The sequence below is a fragment of the Cebus imitator genome, unplaced genomic scaffold (genome assembly GCF_001604975.1).
Source record: "Cebus imitator isolate Cc_AM_T3 unplaced genomic scaffold, Cebus_imitator-1.0 Scaffold50, whole genome shotgun sequence".
NCBI classification, from domain to species: Eukaryota; Metazoa; Chordata; class Mammalia; order Primates; family Cebidae; genus Cebus; species Cebus imitator.
The window spans coordinates 7,285,887-7,296,902 of record NW_016107365.1 but is presented as its reverse complement, the minus strand read 5'-3'; the positions used below and the strand labels follow the sequence as shown (position 1 = coordinate 7,296,902).

Sequence of the window (11,016 nt, the reverse complement as noted above, 5' to 3'; positions counted from 1 at the left end):
TTTAAAAGTGATGTTAAAAGGCAGTTGCTTAACCAGTAATGATTGTCCCTTTGTACATATATCTAAAATAAAGTAAATTTGCCTCATGCATTGTTTACAAGATTGCTGTTGAAGATTTGATTTGTGTACACAAGCCCTAGATTTATTTGTGTGAATTGAGAAAACAAGTTACACTTTTGCAAATTTATTACCTGATTCTAAATGAAATTAATCAGTCTTTCAAATCACACATGTAACTATTTAATTAATGGAAAATTTGAACTGCAGCTTAAAATTTTTGAAAACGTTAAAAAATATTTCAAAAATAACTCTTAGAATAACATGGGCATGTACATTCTCCCACACACATCATGAGAAGTTACATTTTTCTAATCATAAATCATTTTCTCTAGTTTCTGAGAGATATGTCTTTTCAGAGTATTTAAGATATGCAGTATCTATTACTATATTGTCTTTAGAGTATTTCCTTAATACCATAGCATATAAAATAAGTGAATGATTTAAGTTGCACAGGCCACAGTGACTAAAGGACTTTGCAATGCCTGGAAAATAAAATTTCCTACAGTGTACTGTATGTATTTTTTAAAGACCATTCTCAATTTTCCAGGAATTATAGTTTAGAAGAACAAGTAGTCCAGTAGGTTAAATCAGATGGTTGGGAATTTCAAAGTTCAGTTTCTCACAGCATTAAAACTAGATATTTAGTCTGTTTTACCATAATAAAAATGCTACCCATCCCCCACATAATTTGGTCTATTTCAGAAGTTTAAATTAGTGGATATTTGTTAATAAATGTTTAGAGATCTATAGATGACAAGTTTTATGTACTTATTTGTTCATAAACTCAAGTTTAGTCAAGGCCCCAGTTTTTATTATAGGTGGTTATTTAGATAATGTTTTCTAATGAAGCTATCTTACTTTAAAATTACCTTTTTTAAAAAAATTGTAATACTTTATAGGATTCGTAGTCTAAAGACCATTGGACATTTATTACCATTCAGTTAGTGTATCTAAGGTAAAAAAAGAAATTACTAGTAGCAAAAGTTGAATTGGATTAAAAAAAAAAAAAACTCATTTCATCAGCTATTATAATGTTACTATATAACTTTTCTAACTAAAGATTTTGCTTGATAATACACAAGATGGTATAGCTAGTTACTTTCTGCTAAAATGTGAATTCAGTTACAAGCAAATTAGAATTTTTAAAAATTAGAATTTAAAAAATTTTAAATTAGAATTTTGTAGGACAATTGTAATGTTCCTTGTCATTTTATTAAATATTAATTATACTAACATAGAGAGATATATACTCGTATTAGTTTGGCTATTGTTGATGCCACATTAAGATTTATTTAAACACTAATTGTATTTAAATTGATATGATATTTTATTTTTTATAAATTGGAAATTTTGAATAGAATAGTTTATATTTATGTTGTATAGAAATACACTTTAGGAATTTAGAAGTAAAACTGTATCAGTTATTAAAGTTAGAATTTTGCGTATTCCTTTTTTGTCATTTTGGATTCCAAGTTGGAATCTGGTTCACTACCTCTTAATACACATGTTGAAAAAGTGTTCTTTGTTTAAAGTTAAGAAGGGTTGAGTTAAACAAAGTTTAGTATGCTTCTTTACTATAAATTACTCAAAAGCTGTCATTTTGTGAAACCTTTAAGAGGGGAAGAGTATACAGTATTTCAAAAGCTTTGTTTGTTCATAAAAACATTTTTACTTTTGTTTACTTTCGCCACATCTATTAACATTTCTTTGAAGAGCATTCCTTTTTCCTCTGTAAAAGAAAGCAGTTGTTACCACATTTGAAAAATGGCAATTTGATTATGTTTACATGATCAATTAAAGGACAGATTTTCCCCCATACATAAAATAAGTTAGTCAGCTTGCTGTAATTACAGCTCCTGTGTCTTTTTTAAATTTCAAATGTTTCAGTTATTACTTGGGGTTTTCAGGTTGACCAGAGAAAGGGATATTTGTCATAGATGTATGATTATATATAATCATTATATTCTATCCACAAAATCAGGATCCTGAAAGATTCTACCAAGTAATTCATTGGAAGTAGTTCAGGAAGACTACAGAACAACAACTTGCAAAAAGTTGTGATGCTCTTCAAATGCCATAAAAGATATAATTTATATATTTTTTATGTTTTTGTGAAATAAAATTTGAGTTTTTTCATGTTTTTACATGCTAAAACAATACTGTTCTGTTTATGCCTCCAGTTGTGAAAATGCAACATTTTAAAACAATGTTTATTGACAAACTGAGGAAGTCAGACTGTAAAATAACTATTTTACTCCTAGTAAACAGGTAAAGAATAAAAGGGTAAAACATTTGCTACAGAATAGACTTTTTTAAACTACAGACTATAAATAAGGTGACTTAGACAAGAAAGATTTGGAGGGCTTCAGAATCTTTGCTAGCTGTTAAAATTGTGTCAAGTATAGCTCTATATCAAGTACCATTACCAAATTTCATTTAAAAGGAATAATTAAGCAGTTAAAGACTTATAAAGTAGTTTTTAAAATTCCAAATTTCGATGTGGTAAAGTACAAATTAAATATACATTGAAAATGGACCCTTTAATAAATACCCAATCACCATATGTGTATACCATCAGATAGGATTATTGTGTGAAAATTATTTGCAACTCTTGCATTTTTCTGAATGAAAATTAATAGTTAATGATTATTTTGTCATTCTTTTATACAAAAGGACTTCAATATCAGTAATATGAAAATAGAAGAAATCTTCATACATGCTTCTTCTTGAACCATTTTGACTTAATGAACAAAATCTTAGTTCAATGCACTGTGTAACCACATTACATATCAAAGTGAGTCTGTATAAAGCTATCATTTCTCCTCATCCAACACAGAAGTCCCAGATTCTGCTGCTAAATTTTCTGATCAATAATTTCAAGAATAACTTGAGTTGATGGGTCACCAAGAATAATTGCTGTAGGAAATATAATTAAATAGAGCTTATTTTATAATTTGATAAAATTCACATATCCTAACTAATACTAACTTTTATTATGTATAAGAAACTAAAGTCACTTTAAGTATTTTCTTCACCCATTTTAAATAACATGATAATCAATATTAGTTTGAAATAACCACATAGCTCACCATCTGTCTGTTTTAGGCAAACAACTATTGCATAGAACAGAATAGAATGATGATATTGAATATTCCTCTGCTAATACCCTAGTTTGCCAGTGTCCTCTTTCAGATGCTGCCTTAAATCCCTTTTGAATCTAAGTTATGTATAACAATTTTGGAAGTAAATTATGAATAATAAAACTACAGGTTCAGATCATCCAAGGAATACTACTTATGTACCATATTTTAGGTTCTCTGCTTCTTTTAACGCATCTAAGATAAACTTATTTTTTTAAATCTTTTTATTTTTTTGAGACAGAGCACTCACTCTGTTGCCCAGGCTGGAGTGCAGTGGCACAATCTTGGCTTGCAGCAACCTCTGCCTCCCAAGTTCAAGTGATTCTCCTGGCTCATCCTCCCGAGTAGCTGGGATTACAGATGCCACCACCATGCCTGGCTAATTTTTGTATTTTTAGTAGAGACAGGGTTTTACCATGTTGGCCAGGCTGGTCTTGAACTCCTGACCTCAAGTGATCTGCCTGCCTCTGCCTCCCAAAGTGCTGGGATTACAGGTGTGAGCCACTACACCTGGCCAACTTGGCTTTGTTAAAAGCATAATAACTGCATCATACTCTTGACTCAAATTGAGCTTGCAGGCAGCTTAGCTATTTTCCCCATGATACTCACAAGTCAGACCTACTTTATCTAGTACTTGTATAGTCTTACTTAAAAACAAAACAAAACCCCTCACATGCAGAACTGTCTTCCATCCACCCGTGTTTCCTTTTGTCTTTCCCAGACTTTGCCCAACCAATTACAGTAAATATCTAGTGAATGATATCCTGGAGGTTGTGAGATGAAAGCGTGATTACTATGTTGACAACTCAACTTGGGAAGGGTATCATTTGAGAGAGAGATGATGATGAGCTCAGTTTTAAACCTGCTTCAGTTGCTGGTGGTGATGTCTAAATAGAGATGTTATAAAGGCAGTTAGAGATATGGGTATGGACAGAGGATAAAAAGTCAAATGTACAGAGAGATTTGTGATTTTAGGTGGTAATTAAAACTGTCAGAGTGTTTTGTATGGAGATGAAGCAGCTGTGGGAGGTGCTATTGCTTTTTCATATAAACTCAAGCAGAAACTATTCACAGTGTCTTTAGCCCTTTCAGTAGAATGTACTTTTTAATCTAACTGACATCTAAGAACCTTTAGGACCTTTTAAGGGAAGTTTAGAGGATTTGTGAAATAATAAGTTTTATATTTGTGTTTTTTGAATTATTCATTCTAAGATTTATTCATTTATTAATCCTTGAGTTTCATAGTGTGAAAAGAGTGATACTGATTTTGTATTTGGCATGCATCATTTTAGCTGTTTATAAAATATCTAACTTATTTTAAAAAATTAATTAAAGCACACATTCTACTTCAGCAGTTAATAAAACTTGAACCATCTCCAGTTAAATGGATTAATTAATGGGTACTGGGAAACTATAAGGTAACAAATACCATTAAATGAAACATTCATTTTCTTTCATTTATGATACAAGAAATTGAGAACATGTTGCTTCCAAATTGAGAATATGTTGCTTCCAGTGGTGGGAACTGAGTGGCTGGGGGCAGGGTGTGTAGGTGTTGGGTCCCCTTTTCAGTGTATCCTTTTGTGCTATTCAAATTTTGAACCATGGAATGATTTTACCTTGGGAACAGATCAAAGAAATTTAAATTTTGAAAATTGCTTCATTTACTTTAAACATGAGATTGTATTTTATGGTAGAAAATATTGACACTCGAAGTTAGAAGTCATGATTTCACATCCTGTTTTCATAATTTCCTGGACAGCTGGCCTTTCACTTCTTTGAATTGCAGATTCTCATTTGAAAAAGAAGCTGATGATAGTTGACCTGCTTATTGTACAGGGTAATTATGAGTTATTTCATTCAGCAAATGTATCTGTGAGGCATATATTCTGCTAGGTGTGATATGAGATATATTTCCAGTCCTTGGAGGAGGATTTATTTTTAAGTGTGGAAGTAGACAAAATTTCAACCTATTGTGATGATGCAGATAAATATGCTGTAAAGGTACATAGACATAGGATCCACAGTGTTAGCTTGGGAGAGTGGATGGATTGATGTTAGAGTGGTCCTCCTGGAAGACAAGGACATTTATTTGAGTTAAGTTTTGAAGAATGAGTTGGTTGGGAGAGGATGAGGAGAGGAGACATTTTATTCAGAATAAGCAACATCTCCAGCCCTATCTCATTTTATGTGTGTTTCTGGGTAAAACAATTTTGTTTTATTTTAAATTTTGTTAGGAGAGGATACTGTAGCAGGTTCTTCCTTAGTTTTGCTGACTGTCAAAATCTTGACTATAATTATCAAGAAGTTTGGGAATAGTGGAAAAATCTCACTTAGGACTTTATAGTGACCATAAGGATTAGTGGAAAATGACTAAAACTCACTGAACTTTAACTATATACATTTTATTTTATAGACTATGAGCATTAAATCATCGGCTCCTCATGTCAACCTTAGTTCTTCTATAGTAAAGAACTAGTGAGAATTCTAAATTAATGCGGTTGACCTGCATTTTTCTAATTGAGTAGACTTTTTCTTCCTGTATCGAAGTAGTAAGTGGATACACTTTTCCTGGTGCCATATTGTTTCCTTTGAAGCACAGTGAAACTTCTTACCCCCCATAATGGTCTATAGACTTAATATCTAGCTACTTAGTTCCCACTCTCCATTAAGTTGCAGTTTATAGGCCTTGATATTTTATTATTTAACACCTAATATCCTATTAAGTTACAGAAGTACTTTGAAAATGTGATGTAGATAGAAGGTAATATTATTTATTCTGGATATTATCCTCTTGTTGTCACCATGATTATTAAAAACAAAGTAGTTTTTTTTTTTTTTTTTTTTTTTGGAAACAGTTCTACTTTTGTTGCCCAGGCTGGAGTGCAATGGTGCGATCTTGGCTCACTGCAACCTCTGCCTCCTGGGTTCAATAGATTGTCCTGCCTCAGCCTCCCAAGTAGCTGGGATTACAGGCATGCACCACCACGCCTAGCTAATTTTGTATTTTTAGTAGAGATGGAGTTTCTCCATGTTGGTCACACTGGTCTTGAACTCCTGACTTAGGCAATCCACCCACCTCAGCCTCACAAAGTGCTGGAATTACAGGTGTGAGCTACCATACCTGATCAAAAGCTAAAACAAATTTACACTATTTTAGGTTTAAGTGTGAAATGTAGACTTGTACACAAAATTTATATGGAGCATTTTTTAAATATAATGGAAAACATAAAACTGGGGATTGTATAGGTAATTTAATCTTTACTTCATGTTTATTTCTAGATAGGGAAAAATAAGAGGTACTTCAATTTCTAAATGATTTGTTTAGAATGAATTAGTCCAAAGTAGAAAAGCATTATTTCTGTACTTACAGAACAGTCTTTGCTGTTAGTGACTGTCACTTTAGATATTTTGCCTTCATAACAGAAAACAAAACTGTATGTGGCTTAAACTATAATGATATTTATTATCTCCTACAATAAGAATACTAGAAGCAGTATCCTTTTAGGGTTGGTTGATTCAGTAATTCAATATTATCATCAAAGACTGGAGTCCTCTGACCAGATTGACCTGTCTTTTTAGGCAGGATTTCCTCATGATCCCAAGGTGCCTGACACAAGTGGCAGGTGTAACACAGAAGTGACAATGTCCGGGTAAGAAAATGGATTATATCCTATTTAGGAGCAATGACAACCTTCTCAGAACCCCCAGCAGGTGTCTCTTATCTAACTTTGGCCAAAATTGGGTCATTTGCACATGCCTAAACTATTGCTTGGAAAAGGGAGTAAAATCATTGTGATTGATTTCTTCCTTTTGTGACATGGTAAAAAGCCCCATAAAACTGCATACTTCAACCATACCTTGGCTTTCTGTTGAAACTGCTCTCTATAACCCTGATGTGACAGGCAAGCAGTCCAAACCCCACGCCATCTTGACCCCTGCGACATGTAATAAGTAACTAAGGTCTATAATTTCCACCCTACCCATGCAGTGTGTAAACTAATGCTTATCTTGACTTCTGTGACCCACTTAAGTAATAATGGGAATGTCCGAAGCCCCTCACCCTCATCTCCGCCCAGGAGGTGATTTACGGAATGTCCAAAGTCCACTGGCCCTCAGAATGTCTGAAGCCTCTCACCCCCATCCCCCACCCCTCACCCTCACCCCTGAGGTGGTTTACAGGCATAAAAGGTCTTGACACCCTCCTTTCGGGGCCACGGGTTGGAGAGACGCGAGTCCTCCGTGGTGGCTGGCAATAAAGACCCTGCAATTTGGCATACTTTTGTCTTGGTGTTGACTTTCTATGCTCGCTCCAGTACACCACTTTGAAGGGCATGACTTCTTGGCTGATCATAAACAAAACTGGATTCTGTTGGCAAGTAGAAGTGGAGGAATGATTGCTGGGTAGATGACAATGCCTGCTGTAATTGAACACATTTAGACTTTTATGTTCAAATGTTTGAGAATTACTTAAATTAGTAGCTAAGGATATGGAATTTAACAGCTCTTTGGCACTTAACAAATGTGAGAACTTGGACAAGGTACTGAAGCTCCATTAATTTTGATTTAGTAGTTACTCAAATGGGAATAAGACTAGTATCTATTTGGTTTGTTTTGAGGACTTAAATGACATATGCGGCATTTAGCATGCTTTGGCACACTGCTTGGTTCTTAGTAAGTGGTCAGTATGTGTTAGCTGCCTTTATCATTGTATTTAATTTTCATTTATCTTACGTGATTCAAGCTTTTGCCTAAATTCATTACATATTGTATTTCATGAGACACCAATATCATAACTGTCTGTTCTTTGAACTTCACCAAACAGCAAAAAAGCTTTAGGAGAGCAGATTTGGTGATACCAATTGGAAATGCTAAAACTTGAAATGTCATTCATCCAATCTGACTTCTTTCATCAGTGTTATTTTATCAATCTCTAGCTTAATTTCATTAATAGTATCATTTTTTGATCAGCTTCCTGGAATACAGTAACTTAGATTTTATTCATTTCTGAAATATTGATGTTTTCATTAAGTTATATTTTTATTGAAAGACTCTTAAAAACACTGTGGAAGGGAGAGAGATCCAAGATGGCCAATTACTGGCAGCTCAGGATTGTAGCTCCCAGTGAAAGCGCAGAAAACGAGAGGATGCCACAATTTCAGATGAATTTTTGTTGCTCACGGACCAGGAGATTCCCAGCGGAGGAGCCCCATGGGTCGCCAGCGCGACTCTTGTGGCCGGCGTGGCGGTTCTCAGTGCAGAGTAAAGGGGACTGGGTCCCCTTTTGATTGACGTTTGGAGCTCCGGAAAGGCAGAGTCGCCCATTCAGCTGATTAAAAAAGGGACTCAAGAAGGAAGCCAGACCGGAGAGTCCTGGGCAGAAAGGCACCAAGAATCTTAACGCTGCTGTTATAGCCAGCGCAGTGGGTTGCTCAGATTCCGGCGCTGGGAATCAACAAGTTGGACGTTCACTCAGAGACCTAATTTGAAAGTCGGTAATTACAAAGACGACAGGTGGATAAATTTACAATGACGGGAAGAAACCAGTGTAAAAAGGCTGAGAATACTCAAAATCAGAATGCCTCTCCCTCTATAGGGGATCACAGTTCCTCATCAACAAGGGAACCAGGCCTGATGGAGAATGAGTGCGTTCCAATAATAGAATTAGGCTTCAGAAGGTGGATAATGAGAAACTTCTGTGAGTTAAAAGAACATGTTCTAGCCCAAAGAAACCAAGAACCTTGAAAAAAGGTTTGACGAAATCCTAACGAGAATAGACAATTTAGAGAGGAATATAACTGAATTAATGGAACTGAAGAATACAATATGAGAACTCTGCAAAGTATGCACAGGTTTTAACACTCGAATTGATCAAGCAGAAGAAAGGATATCACAGGTCAAAGACCAACTTAATGAAATGAACCGAGAAGACAAGATTAGAGAAGAAATAGTAAAAAGGAATGAGCAAAGTCTCCAAGAAATATGGGACTATGTGAAAATACCTAATTTACATTTGATAGGTGTACCTGAATGTCATGAAGAGAATGAATCCAAGCTGGAAAATATTTTTCAGGATATTATTCAGGAAAACTTTCCTAACCTAGTAAGGCAGGACAATACTCAACTCCAGGTAATACAGAGAACACCACAAAGATATTCCTCAAGAAGAGCAACCCCAAGACACATAATCGTTAGATTCACCAGAGTTGAAATAAAGGAGAAAATTCTAAGGGCAGCTAGAGACAAAGGTCAGGTTACCCATAAAGGGAAGCCTATCAGACTCACAGCAGATCTCACAGCAGAAACCCTACAAACTAGAAGAGACTGGAGGTCAATATTCAATATCCTCAAAGAAAAGAATTTTCAACCCAGAATCTCATATCCAGCCAAACTAAGCTTCATAAATGAAGGAAAAATAAAATTTTTCGTGAACAAGCAAGCACTCGGAGCATCCCCAGGCCTGCTTTACAAGAGCTTCTGAAAGGAGCACTACACACAGAAAGGAACAACCAGTATCAGTCATCCCCAAAACTTACCAAAAGGTAAAGAGTATCTTCATAATGAAGAATCTGTGTCAACTAATGGGCAAAATAGCCAGCTAGCATTAAATGACAATATTAAACTCACAAATATCAATATTCATTCTAAATTTAAATGGATTAAAGCCCCAAAGACACAGACATGCAAATAAAAAAAAAAAAAAAAAAACCATTGTGGAGAGGCATAATTAGCAAGAGATTGTAAAATAGAGATGGTGTTACTTAAATAGGGTCATAAATATTAAATGCAGTACCTACTAAAGGTCTATTCATATTTTTAGTCTTTCAATTTAAGTTTCTTCTTTTCCATAATCTGTCACACAACACAAATCTCAAATATATTGTTTGTTTCTTCAGAGACAGGAGAGTTTGTCATCAGCTATATCAATAGAAGAGAACTGTATATAACAGGAAGAAGGAAATTATAGTAGAGGTTTCAAACAGGGACTTAATACAAGGAATTGATGACAGGTGTTGGTGTAATTTTTATAAAATGCCATACTTTTATTAGCTGATCAGAAGTCATCTTACCCACTTTTTACAGCACCTTTTTTTTTAACTAAACATTATTAACTGCTTATTATGTTCTAGGCACTGTGGGAAGTATCCTGCCCAAAGAACACTGTTTTTATAAGTCCAGGTTAAAAGGATTTTCTTTTTTCACCAATTGCTTCATTTTACAGCCATAACCATTTGTTGCATGTGTGCATGTGTGAGTGTGTGTGTCAGAGGAATGGAGTTCCTGGAGTTTCTAATTGTTTTCATTTTTATAATTAAGAGAAAAAACATGACTTCTTTATCATGTCATTAATATCTTCTACATTATTAGTCATTGTCTCTGTTCCTTAAAATCTATTCCATCCTTCTTAAACATATTTCCATAAGAGCTCACACGAAGATCCTCATTTGGACTGATTGAGTTCCAGGCCTGTAGCACAGTTTTAACCTTGGGATATATTTTTCCTTTGTCAGGGATTAAGTTGGCAATGACTTCTTGGTTTCGTGGCATCTTTTCTTGATTTGCATCTTTAGTTTGTTGGAGTATGTTAAGTAAATTTCTCAGAAAGGTGACATAGTAGATAAACTTTAAAAATTTTTCTATAACTAAAAGCAGATCCCTTGACCTATAACTTCTATCTTTCATCAGTTATTTACTTAGCTTATTTATTGCCTCTTTGAAATTTTAACTCATGTATCCTCTTCTCAAAGAGACCTTCCTTTTTAAATTGCAGACCCCCTGTATTACCAGTCCTCCTTCAGGGCTTTTTCTCCATAGC

General features: G+C 34.5%; 1 protein-coding gene across 2 annotated transcripts in view; it reads left to right on the top strand.

The window, feature by feature from the left end:
- TBCA (tubulin folding cofactor A) overlaps positions 1 to 11,016 on the top strand; it is a 74,285-nt gene that overhangs the window by 51,918 nt on the left and 11,351 nt on the right. The window contains exon 1 of one of the 2 annotated variants that reach the window (XM_017527696.2): positions 7,579 to 7,604. The exons of the other annotated variant lie outside the window; for it this stretch is intronic. Within the exon in view, the coding sequence (XP_017383185.2) occupies positions 7,594 to 7,604 (11 nt within the window). The 5' untranslated portion in view covers positions 7,579 to 7,593. Of the gene's footprint in view, positions 1 to 7,578; positions 7,605 to 11,016 lie in introns of those variants that run through there. 2 annotated transcript variants of the gene reach the window in all.